The sequence below is a fragment of the Vigna radiata genome, chromosome 4 (genome assembly GCF_000741045.1).
Source record: "Vigna radiata var. radiata cultivar VC1973A chromosome 4, Vradiata_ver6, whole genome shotgun sequence".
In the NCBI taxonomy this organism is placed as follows: Eukaryota; Viridiplantae; Streptophyta; class Magnoliopsida; order Fabales; family Fabaceae; genus Vigna; species Vigna radiata.
The window spans coordinates 15,003,744-15,021,007 of NC_028354.1; the positions used below are offsets into that span (position 1 = coordinate 15,003,744).

The window sequence follows — 17,264 nt, forward strand, 5'->3', positions numbered from 1 at the left end:
ACGAAGGAGGGAAATTTAAAGCTAAGCAGAGTTGGTCTCCCACTAACTAGGGAAGACCGAACGGTTTGACAAGTGTACCCCACTAAAGAGGGTATTAAATGGGGTGTGACATTAGCTAGTTTACTTGATGATATTTTTTAAAATATGTCATCTTAAATTAATTTAATTAAAGAGAATAAGAAAATAATAAGGTAAGAGATTGAATCAATAAAAAGTCACAACATCAAACTCCTTTACAAAAATTTTCTCATACACTTTCTTGTTTATTTTTTATATTCTCTTTTAATTCTTTATTTCACAATCCATTCTCGAATACAATTAGTTTCTTTATAATTTATATTAAATTATAAATATTACTAAGTTAAAAATTATTATTTTAAAAAGATTAAGTATACTTTTAATTTTTAAATTTGAATACAGTCTTCGTTTAAAACTTTAATACATTTTAGTTTTTAAACTTTAAAAATAAATAACTTTTTTACAAGTTAAATAATTTTATAGACTAATATTTACATTAAAATATGTTAAATAGTATAAATAACTTAAAATTAACTTGATAAGTAAAAAAAATTTATGTAATTAGATTAAAAAGACCATATTTATTCAATTTTAAAATATAAAAATTAAATTACATCAAAATTTGAAATATAGATAAATTTTAATGTTATATTAAAATTTAGGATTATAAACCTGTTTAATATTTTTAATTAATTATGCACTTACAAACTTTATGGATCCTAATATTGTAATGTAAGTTCCTAATCTATTCAATAGTAATTAATGGTGGTAATTAATTTCTCATTAGATATGAGAATTAAGTTGAGTGTATAAAGTTGGTCAGTTTTACAACATCTTGAAAGGAGTTATGTTAGTTGTCAACAATAGAAACACATATAGAAATTAAAGAAATTAGAAAAGATTAAAAGTATTTATTCACAAAAAGTAAAAGGTATATGGTTGTCTGAATCAAGTCAAAACTATTTAACCAAATTCCGGATTGTAAAATGTAGGTTTTGATTTTTCCCAAGACTATGTTTTCTGAACAACACAGAGAGCAACTTTGTAAAGAGATTCTATGGAAGGCATGGCTGTCTTTTCTGAGCTGATACTGATGGGAAATGTTTTGGAGAGTTGAAACTGCAACCAAAGTATCACACGAGTTGATGGAATTTCTTAGTGGCACAAATATCATAGCTAGATATTTTGTTGGTTAGCAAGTCTTAGATATTTTGTTAGTTAGCAAGTCTTAGATATTTTGTTGGAATTATAGAACCTTTTTCATAATTATGCCGGATTTCTTGCTCACTGTGAATCATCATGGAAGTTCCAATGTTGATGAGCCATCCAAAGTGCTAATCTCATCACTCATCTCACTCTACAATAGAGCTTATCCATCAAGTGTTGTGCAGAAGTTGGAAATAGGTTTTGTATAAAAGTCAACTTATGTCAATCAATACAAAAATATATAACAATCCATAAAACTATTTCTTTGTGTTGATATTCTTTCATCAAAAATAGTGTTAAATTTTCTTTTGTTTTTTTTCTTTTTTTTTTTTATTTTACCAAACACTTCATAAAAAAAAATTAAGCTGTTCAAGTTTGTCTCATTTATTATTAGCTGTTTTTGTTTTTTTAATTGTATTATAATATAACGGGATTTATATAATTTAATTTTTCTATGATATATGTATACTGTTTTTTAATTGTTAATATCGACGAAATTATTAAATTTGGTATTAATCATTTATAGAATCTGTCTAGTTTGAATAATTAAACAAAATTATTAGTCTGAAGTTCTTCAGCACTATCAACCTTTAGCAAATAGATTCCTCTCGACTCAGATAGTACATAGAATCCTTATTATTTGCATTGGCCCTCAAATATGAGTTTTTTTAAAATGTTAAAAAGGTGAACGCAGAAAAGATAAAATATAAACTAACACCCATTCATATTATCTTTCTCCTACAGTCGAGATTGGAAAATGAACACAACTTTAACTTTACGATTTCTAATAGATGAAGTAAAATAAGATATATAAAAAATTATACAGTGAATAAAATTTATAATCGTACTAAACCAATACATAGAATTAGATAGATACAAACAAATTTCCAACTATCATTGAAAAAAACTCATATACTCATTTGCTAATGCTTAAACAGTATTTTATTGTAATTAATACTACATATTTTTATTTTCTAAAATGGTGCCTTGGATTAAATTTCAATGAATATTTTTACCCACTATTTGTTATCAAATTAAGTTTAACAAATTACTTTTACATGTTGAGTTCAAATTAATAGAGGATTAAATAATTTTTTTGAAAATCAATGATAGTGGATTATAAACAATATTATTATATACAAAAAAAGTTAAATCAATTAAACTGAGAATCGCTCGACTGGTGCAATACTTGAGAAGGTTAATAAATAAGTGTTACAGGACAACCAAAAGATCATCACACGAGGGCCGAGTGCATCACAAAATGAAATCTCATGAAATTCTTCAATAAATAATAAAGAAAAAGAAGCAAAAGAAGAAGAAGTTATGCTCTACACTATAAATACATTCCAATCTTTTGACGAAGAAACATTTGAAAGATCATCAAATCACGTGACAGGAGTAATTTACAAGCTCCTTTTTGAGTATTACAGACCTAGAATCATTCTCTATTCAACCCAACGAGTAACTCCATCTTCGCCTACAGTTGCCAATATCTCAACGCGTACATCCAAAACAGCCTAGTATTTGTGTCAATAAGAGGAAGTGCGCAAGGATTAACTAATCAGTTTTCAGAAATTTAACAAACTAAATTATCAGCTTGTATATGATCATAGCCAATGACAAGCATGGATATAACAATGAAGCAACACGAATTATTTATTGTATACTATGATGCATCAGAGAAACGACTTGCTCTAGTAAACTGATGAAAGAAGCTAATAGTTGACAATTTTAGTTCTTACGAAAAATTAAAATGGCAAGCGAAGGAACAAAATGAGCCCCTAAAAGCCATCTCCTCTACTTCTCTCTAACGAATGTTCCACACAAAGTAATAGAATATTTGAAGAAATTTAAGAAAGATGAGGCTGTACAATTACAGGTTATAACCCATTTTGGAAAGCCTCAACACCATATTCAGCCAACTAAAATGTTTTGCAATTAATTATCAGATTGCAGGGAACCGTTTAATGTCATACCAATGTATCAAACACTGATTGCAACAAACAAAAAAAACAAAGAAAACTTACTGATGGGTTTCTGCAGTTCACCAGTCTGCATTCCTGTAAGGAACCTTCTAGTGTCCAATTTTCCCAAACATCAAAACTATGACTAGCAAATACAAACTCCATTCTTCTATTGATCTGCAAAAATGACAGTGTTTAACCAAATTAAAAAAACATCGTCTTTGAAGTGAAACATAAATAATATTTTAGCCGTATGTCTAAAATTTTAGCTTTTGTAGAAAATATACTACTCACACAAATACAGCGTGCGAAAGAATCAATATATATGATAATAATAAATTCTAAAGGATATATATGACAAAATTGATAAACTGAGCATTATAATGCAATTACCTGCAATAATTTACCACCAGCAGCAAGAGATCGCAATCCAATTGTGTCCTGAAGCAAATGTATTAACTCAAATATCAGCTAATTTGCAGAACACTTGATCTAAAAATACATCTTACACCATTCTAAAGCCTAAACTAATATTTGAAATCTCTGATGTCACGTAAAATAAATTGATTAGGATAAGTGCAAAGTTCCTTCAAGACAAACCTTGCTTCTGAAGATGATAAGGAACTGTGCAGCAGGGTCTCTTTTTGACACATTAGACATGGAATCCATGATCCAACCTCCACCTTTAACTCTTTGCCTTGAAACATGAAGGGCAGGGCGGTCTCTAGCATACAGTGCTATAACATATCCATCTCTCAATAGTTCAGTACAGTTTCCACTAAGTCTCACAGTTGATTTTATAACTTGAGAACTAGTTGGTTCTTGCATCTCTATTGGAGTTTTTCTACTTCTTGAATCTTCAGAGCTGGAGCTCAAAGCTTGGTCAGTGCCACTCATAGCAGTGTCATCTCTCTGAGATGTCCCTTCTTTCTCCAGTGCAGAAGGATCTTCTGGTTTTTGTTGGGACTTTTGACGGGTATGCCTTTTTTTGGCCTTTTTACCTGACCTGCTACGCCTTCCTTCAGACCTAGCAGAGGTACTTTGAGACAAACTTGAAACCTGAAGCTGGGATGAAGACTCTTTCACTTGAGTACTTCCTTTCTTTTGGGAACTATCAGGACTTAAGTGAACATCATCTGTTTGCTCTCTAACAATAATCTGGAGAGCATTTTCTTTGTATTGCTGATCAGATTGTTCGCTTTCATTGTCAACCTCACTCTCTTCTTCAACATCTGACATGGCATTCTTTGGAATAATTCCATCAATGAAGAATGTTTGTAATATGGATATCGCTTTCTCCCTTATCTCCATCCAAACCTCTTCACTGTAATCTGCACTTCGGGGAAGTATCAATACATTAGGCATCTCCTTCACCTGATGTAGAAGACATACCAAAAGTATGTTATAGTACCATCCTTTTTGTTAAACTATCATTGCTATACACTGACAAGACATAATCTAATATGTAATGTAGTGTTTGTGTGTGTGTACATGATTAAGAGTAGCAAATACAAAATCAAATTGCATGAAGCCAACAATCTTTTGCAAAACCTATTTTAGTTTGACAATACAGTTTTTCCATTAATCCCAGTATTACTCTGATAAAGAATAATCATATTCCAAAGCATCGAGTCCTCTTGATGACAAAGGGGCAAAGAGAAGTTTAACCATAACACTGACACGTAAATTTGTATAACTTTTGAATGAAAACTTTGACCCTGATTATCATAAGATGGTATGACATGTGTCCTGATTTGATACAAAATCTTCAGAGTTTGATACAGATTGCCAGGAAATTCATTTTTTAACTTGAACCATTTGCTAAATTGCATAAATCACTTCTTTATTTGAAGAATTGCTAATTGGTGCCTTATCATGCAATTCTTGCAAAGTGAATCAAGCACACAAAATAGAATGGGTTTTGAGTCAGTTTTTAGAAAATCCCCACTTTGTCAATATGCAACGGCCTGCTATTATGATCATCATAGATTACCAATGTTTGCATTCCATTATCACAAAAAAGGTGCCATATCTTTCTAATCAACTAAGTCTGAGCAATAGCAATACTAGTGTTTGTTTCACAAATTTTTATAAAATTGGAGGGAAAATGACGAATACCTTTCCTATTTTGAACCAAAGTCAGAATATTAATGCTTTGTTCCATTCTATTAATGCCTCATTTACCCAGTTTGAGTCACCCCTCACCCAATCTCTTTCCACCTCTATTCGCATGTATTTACCTCCCTGTTACTGTTGCATTAGTTTTTTTCTAGTGGGGTATTGGGCCAGCAGAAGAAAAGGGAATTTCAGCATCTATGAAGAAAATACAATGAATGAGGTGTTGAAAGATAGATAGTTGGTCACTCAAGACATCTACAAATGCATATATGGCAATATTTTGCCATTGAATTTGGTGAGAAATTCCTAACTATAAAAGTGCTGAAATCGGTTGCTGAATATCTAAGGGGTTTAAAACCTCCCACTTATCACAAGGAAAGAGCATCTTTTTTGTAACAGATACTTGACAAAATCCTAGTTAAGGGTAGTACAGTATTTGTTAAGAAATGAACTTTAAACATAACTCAATCTTACAAAACCAGCTTGTAAAGTGAGATTTGCACTCACTTATATACTGTAAACTGACCTTATTTCTAGTTGATGTAAGACTTCCAACACACACTCCCAGGCCAAAGCATATACATATTGAGCATGAAATTAGACATTAATGGATGGTTCGATAGTGACCCAATAACGGGTAGAACAATAGACTCAACAACAAATCTTGTTAAGATAGGTTCTAAATCATGGTTCTAATACCATGTTAAGAAATAGACTTTAAGTTTAACTCAATCTTACAAAATTAGCTTGTAAAGTAAAGTTTGCACCCACTTATATACAGTAAGCTAACCATATCTCTAGTCGATGTGAAACTCTTAATAGTATTGAATGAGGGAAATGGGGTAGTTCGAAATAAAAAATGGTTGTCACATTGGGAATCAAAATGGCTATTTTCCAATTCATGAATTGAGTTGTAATATTCATTATCAATAAGAAAAAGAGCATGTACAACTAATAGACATATAAAAGCATATTAAGAGCATATATGGCTAGAAAAATAGAATAAAAAACTTCAAGTGTTTGTTGTATCTATTTGTCATAGGTGGTCTTTAGTTTTTATTATTTTCCTCTCTCTTTGTACTTCTATTGCAAGATACATATCTCTCTAAATAAATGAATCAGAAGAGAGATTTTACTTGAATCTCTCAAGTAGCTTCTCTTACATACTTATTCTCGAGTAAAACAGACATAAATCACCAGTCTGAACAAAAAAAATGACTGGTTAAATTTAGCAATAAAGCCACCTCACCAAAAAAAAAGACTAGAAATCAGTATGGCCAAAGTCCAAATGGACAATTTTGATCATTCGTCATCCCCAAAATCAACATTACTTCGTTCATCTTCATCATCCCATATCAAAAGATCTTCCCCTTCCTCCCATCTTGAATAATATCTTCAATTTCATCCTCATCTTCTATTATGAACTTTCCCTTCATCTCAACCTTTGTGTTTAAGTTTCTTAGACCAATAAAACAAAATGAAAAGAATAAGCAAAGACAATATGCATTAAATTTTTAATGCAGTTTATTTTAGTTCTAATTCTAAATCCAATGAGACATCTCTCTTCCATTCCTTGCTACGAGCCCCTAGTCAAAACCAAAACACAAGTATATTCACCCGTGTAGCACAGCACAAATTGGTAAGAAGAATTTTCTTTCCATAATTCATTAAAAACTGATTCAATATTGAATAAACGTATGTGATCATAAATGCATTTAATTATACTCCACAAACACAAGTGCATTTATTTTTTTGGTGCTTGTGGCAACTTATTTTCTTATTTTGCACTTAATCAAATGCACTCGAGTTCCTATTATATCTGACAAAAGTAAAACTTGACTTCATTTGAAACATTCAAGTATGAAAGTAAAGGAACAGTAAGTTGTGAGTTTCAATCAGTAGTTTAATCTTTTGTGAATGTCTGCATCATACCTTATAAATTAAAGAATACAAAACCTAAATTTACCATACCCATGCTTCCATCCATTGGGGCCCTTCTGCACCATCCAAAGCACATCCAGCTAAGGTTCCATCAATCAAGAGCTGCTTTACAGCACAATCATCCAAAAGCTGACTACTGCCCGTATTTACAAGAAAAGCTCCTATGGAAACATTAGATACATTATATATTTGTAAGATAACTCAAACAATAAATAACTAACAGAAACAAGGAAAAATATATAGCATATGAATAAGTAAATACCAGGCTTCACATGTTGAAGACATTCGGCATTAATAATCTGCATTGTTTCATTTGTTAAAGCACAATGGAGTGATACAAGGTCACTTGCAGCAAGTAAATCATTAAGAGTATCCATTCTTCGTGCTGCAGGAGGGAACTTTGCTTTTCCTTTTCCCTGTGAGTGCAAGGTTGACGACAAAATTATCAATTAGTAAAAACCTTATAGTATTCGGTCAGCTTTGAAACTAGTACAAGTCATGCTAAGTTCCAATGTTCCAAAGAAACAAATGAAAAATGAAAATTAAAGAGAGCAGACTATGAAATAAACATTCAGAAGTTGAAATACAGAACAATCAAGCTTTCTGTAACCCCTTTCACGAAGCTACTGGTACTGAATTAATTGTCTATGCAAGTTTGTAGGGCAACAGAAACCTTAAGGCAAAACGAAGCTGAAACAAATATAACATTTTATGATTGTTATGAAGAAATGAAAAGGCTCATTCACCCTTAACAAAAGTCTGATCAGCATGTTAACAAAATGAAGAAATATCATACATAGTTATATTACAAAGTTTACTGACTACACAAAATTCAAGCCCCATTTGAAGAGAGTATCTTCATATCAAATTTATCCAATGAGAATTTATACCAACAAATAGATTCATCGGCTCTCCAACTGATAAACAATCATCAAACGTGAACTAAAAAAGTACAGACTACTATTTCAGGTTTTTATTTAAAAAAATCCTCAAGGACTATTATGGAACAGGAACAATTAAGATAAATTGAAGCTTTGGCATTAACCACGGAAAGGGTTTAAGAAAAAACACAGGAATTTCCACTGGCAACGTAGCTTAAATTTGGGGGAAATAATCACCTATTTTTTTAAGCTCACTGTAGAAATTGCCAAAATAAGCTATTATTTCATTAAAATAAGTTAAACAAAACAACAGTAAAGTCTCACGTTAGACCACAGTATCTTATTCTTACCTGAAAATAGAATTTAAGTTGATGAAAGAATGCAGGGACTTAAGTATTATGTGGTGCTTATGTCTCACGTAGAGTAATATGGGAAGCTCGGTAAAGTATTCAAGTGTTGGTTCTTCCCCATAACAGCTAGTCTTTAAGGTTGGGTTCCCCAATGCTAGGATGCTTATTAATTGTTACCGGAGCTGATTGTCAGTGTCTGAGAAATGGCTACTTACAAAGGGTTCAAACTAGTGAAGAGTTATGACTAACGAGAAAGTTGACTAAAGTGTCACCAAGTATCATAGTGTGAAAACTTCTTAAGTGTGGTACTATGATAAGGGCTTCGGTATTCTGGGATGCCTAAGTCCCACACCGAGTAATATTTGACGCTGAAGAGAGTATTTTAGTGTTGGGTTCTTAGCTCTTCCCCCTTGACATCTAGATTTTAAGGATGAGCTTTCCAAATGCTTGGGGTACTTATCACGAAGCATGCTGGAATGATTCCAGGCAAAATTACAAAAGGAAATGAAGGGCAAGATANTTAAGATGAAAGCAAAATTAGATGATCACGGGGTCAAGTGGATCTGGTTAGGGACAGCATGGGGGAATATATGTTTCGTGCATTAGAAGAAATCAAATGTCATGCTGGAGAATTTTGTATGAGTGGTAACACTTAAATGGTACATATCATATAACTACTTAGAAAGAGAGGAGGTGAACCACAAAGCATTGAATAAATTTTGGATTCCTTCTAACTTCTGTCTGGAGACTGTCCTTTCTCTTCTAGAGCTTAATTTAAGATTAATTCGTTAGTTCTGGATAGCAGTACCTAATTATAGTAAAAAAAAATACAGTGTACACTATTCCAGTAACAAAAATGCTTGTTTGCACGGACTGAACAACAAATTCATACATGCTATTCTAATTCTATCAAAAGCTGAATTCATTATAAACTACCATTGTCCAGGACTGCGCCAATGCGAATGGTCAAAGAGCATTTGTGACTTTTCCATACAAATGAGTTCAAACCAAATAGATTCTTTGTTCCAGTATTTCCATCTTTTTGTCTGGTTTCTTGTAAGTCGAATTTCAATAGTGTTAACGCACACGCTAATCGTAAAATCCAAACTGTTACACACCAGTTACAGTGCCACAAAAACAAAAATGCTTCAGAATCATGAAACAAATGCTACAATATCAATTAAGAATCGAGTCTCACAAACAAGTGGATCACAAAATTAAAGCATTGATACATCGATTACTATTTCAATTTCAACTGAAGAAGGGTTCTTCGCTCAATGAAGGAAAGATTAAAAATACGTACTGCTTGAGTATCAAAATAGAGCACGCTCATTTTGAAGGCCAAGCTGCGAGTGGCCAAAGACCTAGCCGACGCGGAAATTCCGACGATGCCGAGAACGAGGCCGCGGCAGCGGCGCATCCCACGGCAGAGAGGCTGGACGGAGCCGAGCCAGCCGGAGGCGGAGAGAGCGTGGCGAGAGAGGAGGTGCGTGCGGCGGAGGAGGCCGAGGAAGAGCGCCATGACGGTGTCGGCGATCTCCTCGGCGCGCGAGGTGTCGACGTGGACGAGGCGAAGGCCGAGGTCAGCGGCGAGGGCGGAGTCGACGGCTCGGTCGGCGGAGCCGAGGCAGAGTATGAGGTGGTAGGAACGGAGGCGGCGCTGGGCGGCGCGCGGGAGGTAGGCAAGGGAGTGCAGGAGGACCGCGGCAGCAGACTCGATCTTGCCTTCGGAGAGGCGGCTGAGGGGAACATGCTCGACGCCGGCGACGCCGGCGAGGGATTGGAGCTCGAGAGAACAGTCGTCGATGCAGTTTAGGGTGACGACGAGGGGCAGAGACGCAGGATTGTTACGGTGAGGCATTGCCGCACACGATTGGATCTGCTACTCTACCTTCCACTCTTGCCTTCACTCCTTTGCCTTCTCAGTTATGCTATTACGCTATGCTTTCGCTTTAAAACGCTCTCTCTCTGTCGCCACTTTTGGAACCGGCCATCTTCAACCACCTCTAAGAAATTAAAAAGGATTTTATTTTTTATTTATTTTCTTCTTCTTTTTTATATTTTCTAATCTTTTTAAGAAATTAATAAAAAAACTATAAAAACAAATGTATTTACTTTAAAAATAATTTTTTTTTTATATCGATTAGATATTTATTTTTTTAGATTGTAGGCATTTTGAAGATTTTTAAACTGCTTATTAAAGAAAACAAACCTGTAATAAATGCATCAAATACAGTAATAATGAGATTGTTTGGTCATCCTTTTTCAAATCTTTAATGTTTTAAATTTTTGCTAAATAAATAGAGTATTTTTCCTATTAAGAAAATGTTCCCTTTCTTAGTAAATATATATTATTGACAAATAATTCACACTTGTTAATAAAGTTCGTTATTTTAGTTAGTATCATTGATTTTGTCAACAATTTTTCAAATTTTTTGGTTACATAATTAATATATAGAGATGATAATTGGAATCGAGTTTGAATTTTTAAAGTATACTTTTCCATGCGCCCACCATCTTCAAAATAATACAGGAATATAAGTCAGAATTTATTTTGAAAATTAACCAATATTCTTTATAAAACAAAATAATTTACAATATATAAAATAAAATGATTTAATATTTTGAAAATTATTTAAATATATCTATATATAATGGAATACAGTAAACGTTCCTTACAATAAAAAAATTATGAGCAAAACTAATTAACTTCTGTAATAAAAAAATATGAGTAATACTTCACGTTGATCTATTTAGTTTTCCTTTGGCAGCTCGAAAAGATTCTTAGTAATAAAAATATGATTATGAGTATTGTCATTATCAATTATAGCTTATAATGAGTATGCAAAGTCCTTCATGATTATTCGTTAATATTTTCTTAAAATTAAGCAACGTCACTCTTATATGCTAATTTATTCATAAAATTAACCACAAGTGCACATCGTCACTCGTTAATTAGTACCTAAAATAAGTCTTAACTATACATTTTTTTTAAGATTATAAGAAAAACTCTCAACAAAAAGAATATACAAATAATCACTCTTTGCTCTTAAAAGGATTTACAAATAAAATATTATGTCTCTATATTTTATTTATTTTGTACTTAAATTATTATCCAGTCTTATAATTTGGTTATATTTTATTTTCTCTTCTCTCGTTTTCCTTTGACATGTTTTATAATAGAATAAATTACACAAATTTCTTGAAAAATTTCTTAATATAATTCATATAGTTTTCTCATTTGTCTCATGTTTATTCAAACTCTTTTTAAAATGTACACATGCTTTTTAATATAAGTAAAACAAATCAATATAATTTATATTAAGTAAAACAAATCAATATAATTTATATTAATCATCATATAGTTAAAAATGATGAATGTATAAATAAAAATAAGGAAGATGTATCGTAGACCGGATGACTCTGGAAGATAGGGAATAACTAAATACAGGATAAATATCATAGAACTTTCACATATAAGACTGACCAATCCTGATAATGCCAAACCACCTCACTCCACAATAGACATTTTCTTTGCAAAGATTAAGGTAAATGATGATTAAGAGTACTAGGTCAAGATTGAGCCGAGATTAAGGTGTCACTAATATCAAGCTTATAGGTGGAAGGTAAGAGATATGTGATTACATTCACTGTGCTTTTAACATCATTACTCTAAACATCGTACAAATTGTTTACTGACTTAAGCATAAGATAATTGACAGGTACCCCTCCCAATGGTTGGAGCAACAACAAAACACGAAAAGATTTTACTACTTGAACAACTTATAGAAGAAATTGTGGAGGTGTTAAAAGTTACATGACCTCACACCCAAAACAAAAATGTGGAAAAAAAATGTAAAACCTCTCAAGTTATTATTGATATTAATGGAATATATATGATAACATTGGTATTGAAACTATTAACTTAATACTACTAATAACTTGAGTATTGTTTAGAATGTAAAATATTAATTTGAATACGATAACAAAAATATACAAAATAAACTAATTTGTTATTTATATAAAAATGTTCAAAGTTGTCTTTCGGAAATTGAGTTTTAATAAATTAGTTTATATAAAAATTATACAAATTTTTTTTAACAAATTAATTTATATAAAAAGTATACGTTAGTCAAATAAAATAACAAAAATAGAAAGTTAAAATATTTAAAAGAGATTAAATATAAAAATAATAAAGAAAGAAAGAAAAAGTGCAGAAAAAAAATAAGTTAATTCTATAATATTTTTAAATAAAATTCATAATTGGTTTCAAAAATTATTATTCAATCAATTATTATTTTATATTTCAAATTAATTAATATAAGTTATTAATTAATTTATGGGTTTTTTCAGTATTAAGTAAATTACAGTTTCAATTTAATCAAAAGTAAAAACTTATTAGATTAATCATAAAATTTAATAAAAAAAACATGAAATATTATTATGTTTAATCATATTTATTTTTTTTATTCTTTTTATCATGTAAAAAACTAATTAATCAAAATAAAATTTTGATTAATTCTTATTAAAATTTTACCTTTAAGTAAAATTAAGTCTTAATTGTTGGTAAAAAATATTCCATCACATAAAAGTTTTTAAATTTAAATAAAATACAATTTCAATTAAAATTAAAAATAATGTAAAAATATTCCATCACATATAGATTAACATTGTATAATTTGCTATAATGTAAAAATAATTACTTTTACTTGATTAGAAAATAATTGACATGGACAAACAATAATCGAAAGACAGAAATGATTTTATTCATCTAACATCATAATCTATTAAGAAATTATGTAAAATTTTCAAGACTTAACACTCCACGAAAAGCATAAGAATGGAAAAAGAAAGAGGGGAGAACATGGAAAAAGATAGGGAGAAGGGTGAAGAAGAGAGTTGCACGAAATTAGGTCCCTCCAAAAGGGTTTCTCATCTTTTTGTATATATTTTTCTATATCTCTTTATCCAGAAATTGGAGTATGTTTTTTTTTTGTTTACTTTCTTTTTTATGTAACTTCCTTTAATTATGTTTTAAATAAATTCAACATTGTCATAATATATTTGTTTGTTATGAGTATTTAAAAAGATTTAAGAAGATATTGTCAGATTTTAAATATTTGTAGTTATTATATGATAATAGTTGATTCTGTATGTTTTTGTGTGTATACTTTAATGATAATGGTTCCTAAATTTGGTGTGTTTTAACGTTTTTTTTTTTGTGTTTTACTCCTAATATCTCTTTGAGGGTATCAAAATTCCGGTAAAAGAAAGCAAGTTGAAACTTAAGAAAGCATGATTGGATAAAAAATATATATTTTTAGACATACCCGCTTCAGGGACTCTAGAATCGCTGCAAACATCAAGAAAAGGCTTACTTGTAGGGTTATACTACCATGGACTACCCTAAACGACCAAAAAATCACCATTGAATGGAAACTAATCCCTAGGCGAGTTTGACAGCATAAAACTATAGTATTCAAGTCATTGGGTGAAAATATGGCTCACCTATAACAAGTTACAAGTCAAAGAGCATGAAGTCGTTGGGCTAGTTTGTCAACTCTGATATGTGAAAGTGAGCACTAAGGTGCTTGGGAAAGACTCTTGGAGGTTGTTTGGAGTGTTGAGAAACTCTCCCTCTCCTCTTTGGGTTAACTCATCCAAGATGGTTTTCTCCAATTTAGGGTTGAAAAGGAAGATGAGTTGTAGATTGGAGGTGTTGAGGCAAAGGACAAATTTATTTTTGGTATCACTCAAAAAAACCTATTTTAATGGAGGTATCTTATGTGTATATAAACTTATATCATATCTTGTTTTATCCAATGTGGAACTTTGTTTGTATCCTAACAATTGAAGCATAAGCAGTTGCCAAGAACCTTGATCTCTTTGTTTTCCATTTCTTCCATATCTCTTTAATTTGTTGAACCCTAAGTTCTCTACCATGAAGGACTATTCTTATTTGTTGAGATTAGTTGTAAACACATGCAATTCTTGTGTAATTTTGTGTTATTAATGATATGTTCTTTTATAATTCATGTTATTATTCAATTTCCATGTTTAATGCTTGATTTGTGATTCTTAAGGTGTTGAAAAACATCTTTAGAATCTAGACTTGAAATTGAATGCCTAATTGATACTTCTAAGTTCTATCTAGGAATAGAATTTCATTAATTGGTAATCTTAGAACTTAATGCATGGTTGTTTGTTGAGGATTCAAGAAATTAGAACTTGATGAGTTATCATAGGTTCAAAAGCTAATGCATAAGAGTGAAGTGGATGAGTTCTATTCTTAACAAATTGTAAATAATCTATGTTATATTCCCTTATAAATGTTTGATGAAAATACCAAAAAAAGTTTTTGAATTAGAATACAAAAATTGTCAATGTTCCATAAATATCGGAGAATGATATTTATTACTTACTATATTATAGCCAATGCACTTGTGAATGATTTTATAGTTAAGACTATCTTTTATATTTTTTTAATTTAATTTCATAAAATAATTATTTTAAAATATAAAAAAATCTAAAGATATATTTATTTCAAATTATCTTTTTATCGTGAATATTATTGTATTACCAAAAACTCTTTCAATTGAAAAGATATAGTAAATCACACAAAAACAATTTTTGGGTTGGGTTTCTTTCCATCTCCGCTAATGTAAACTCTCATTCCCCTAAATTGTGAACAAATTATACTTCTGGGCCGATGCATTTTTGAGCATCTCCTTTCTTCATATTTTTTCATATTGTTTTTGCTATTTTCATGTGATGGTTGTGATTTATTTGTTATTATTGGTTTTATGTTGAAAGTGTTACAATTTTAATTAATTTATTTTCTTACCTGTTTTTTTTAGCTTATTTTAGTTTCAAGTGCATAAAACCCATCATAATATTCAAAACACATCTATATTACTAAAAAGTTGTTTTAACATGTCAAAATCACAATAAATCTTGTTATACTGAATCTTAATTAAAATAATATTTTAAACACATAAACCAATTAAAAAATCAAGATTAAAATTTAAACCAGGACTCAAATTCGACCTCACCTATATGCTTTCTTCTTATTATTACTCAAAAAAATTTTACGTTTGCGACAAGCTATTTATTCATTTCAAAACTGTATTATATAAGTTTAAAAAGTATAGTACGCTAACATAATATTATATTTTCATTTTCTTTTATATTACACATGCACTTTAAACAGGAAATATATATATATATATATATATATATATATATATATATATATATATATGTTGAAACATTTGGAGTTTTCTAATCCTTATAAAAAAATATTTACATAGTCTCCAAAAACATAATTGAAACCTCTACACTTGAGATCAAAACATTCCTATTTATACTCATCCAGTCTAATCTTGATATATACATTAAAATAGAAGATAAAAATATAGCATATTGAATTAAATATTTGATATACAGTATTAGTCTCTGTTAATAGCGTTGCTTCGGACACATTTAGGTTTTGCATATTAACATATTAAAAACTTGTTCAGTTTAAAAATTAAGACTGTTTTTTAGACAATGTGAATCCTATTAAAAGTTCTCTGATTGTACACTGCAACCACCTATTATTAGTTAGCAGGAGTTGAAGATAATTGTTTTGCTTCTGTTTTCAAATATATCACAGAGCATGCTTGGAACATCATAAGACTAATAGTAGATAAAGAATACAATAATGTTCCAAGCATGGGAACTCTGATTCTCCACATTTGGAAGAAAGAAAAAAAGAAGAAGCAAACTTTCATAAATTGATGTTCTTTAACTTTAGTGACTATAATTGTGCTTGTCTCCCATTTGAAGAAGAAGATGGAGGCAATGATGAAATTGAAATGGTTGAATCATTGCAATTCAACTTCAACACAATACTAGTTGGGACAAGTAACTTCTGATTCTAATAAATTAGGAGAAGGTGGGTTTACTTGGTAAGATAACATTGTTTTTGTATTATGTTCATATGTTCATCAAAACATGGTATATTTACCCATAAACTGAACTGCAAATAAATTTACTTTGTACTGATATATATGTTAGGTTGGTTTTAACGTATAAGAGACTAAAGAATAAAAGAGAGATTGATATCTTTTATTGAGTATAAGCAGTAAATATTTATATTACATAATTTGTAACCAATTTTGAGAAATATATGCTAAATTAATTAATTAAATAATGCATAAAATCCTCCTAAAGAAATAGGATAAGAATATATTTTTATTTAACAACTTTGACTCTTTTAATCATATGTTGTTTGAGTCACAAAATTCCAATAATCTCTTTCTTGACTCAAAGTCAACATATTCTAAGTTTTTTCATCACTGACAGAATCATTTAAAGTTCCCTCACTTTTGAAAGTCTCGATCACTTTTGATTTCTTTATCTTCTCAAGAAATGCGTCTAACTCTGAGTTGTAAGTGTATTTCAACTTTCCAATATTCCCTTGTTGCTCCGCATTTTCAGCTTTTGTTTCGGGAAGAGTTGTCTTAGGATGTTTTTCTTCTTCTAATTTTTCTGGTTTAATTTGAATTTCACCAATGTTAACACCCATTAGCTTTACTTTCTTGCCATTCAGAGATGGGGTTGACATTTGTTTGTACTAACTGCAACTTGTTTGTTGCTCTCCAAGATTTTTCTTTTGGAAAAAGCAACCTCGTTTGTTTTCCATATTACAAAGCTACGCATATAGGTGATTTCTCTTCCAATTTAGAGAGCCCTTGTACCTGTATATTGTCTTCAACCTTGTGCGCATCAAACTGCTCTTCATC

The 17,264-nt window shown here is 30.6% G+C and overlaps 1 protein-coding gene across 1 annotated transcript; it reads right to left on the bottom strand.

The window, feature by feature from the left end:
* Positions 1-2,393: 2,393 nt before the first annotated feature.
* LOC106759410 (C-terminal binding protein AN) lies at positions 2,394-10,475 on the bottom strand. Its single transcript, XM_014642568.2, has 7 exons — positions 9,782-10,475; positions 7,510-7,663; positions 7,278-7,408; positions 3,789-4,562; positions 3,582-3,629; positions 3,252-3,365; positions 2,394-2,741 (listed from the first exon to the last, which is right to left on the bottom strand). Exons 1-7 carry the CDS (start codon positions 10,337-10,339, stop codon positions 2,670-2,672), a joined length of 1,851 nt encoding a protein of 616 aa, XP_014498054.1. The 5' UTR covers positions 10,340-10,475; the 3' UTR covers positions 2,394-2,669.
* Positions 10,476-17,264: the final 6,789 nt, after the last annotated feature.

Bases quoted from the DNA above. Each gene is read 5' to 3' on its own strand.
- LOC106759410 (XM_014642568.2), bottom strand. From the start codon at position 10,339: ATGCCTCACCGTAACAATCCTGCGTCTCTGCCCCTCGTCGTCACCCTA. The intron at 3,630-3,788 runs GTTTGTCTTGAA...CATTTGCTTCAG, and splicing joins TTATCATCTTCAGAAGCAAG to GACACAATTGGATTGCGATC. The intron at 2,742-3,251 runs GTAAGTTTTCTT...CACAAATACTAG, and splicing joins TGAACTGCAGAAACCCATCA to GCTGTTTTGGATGTACGCGT.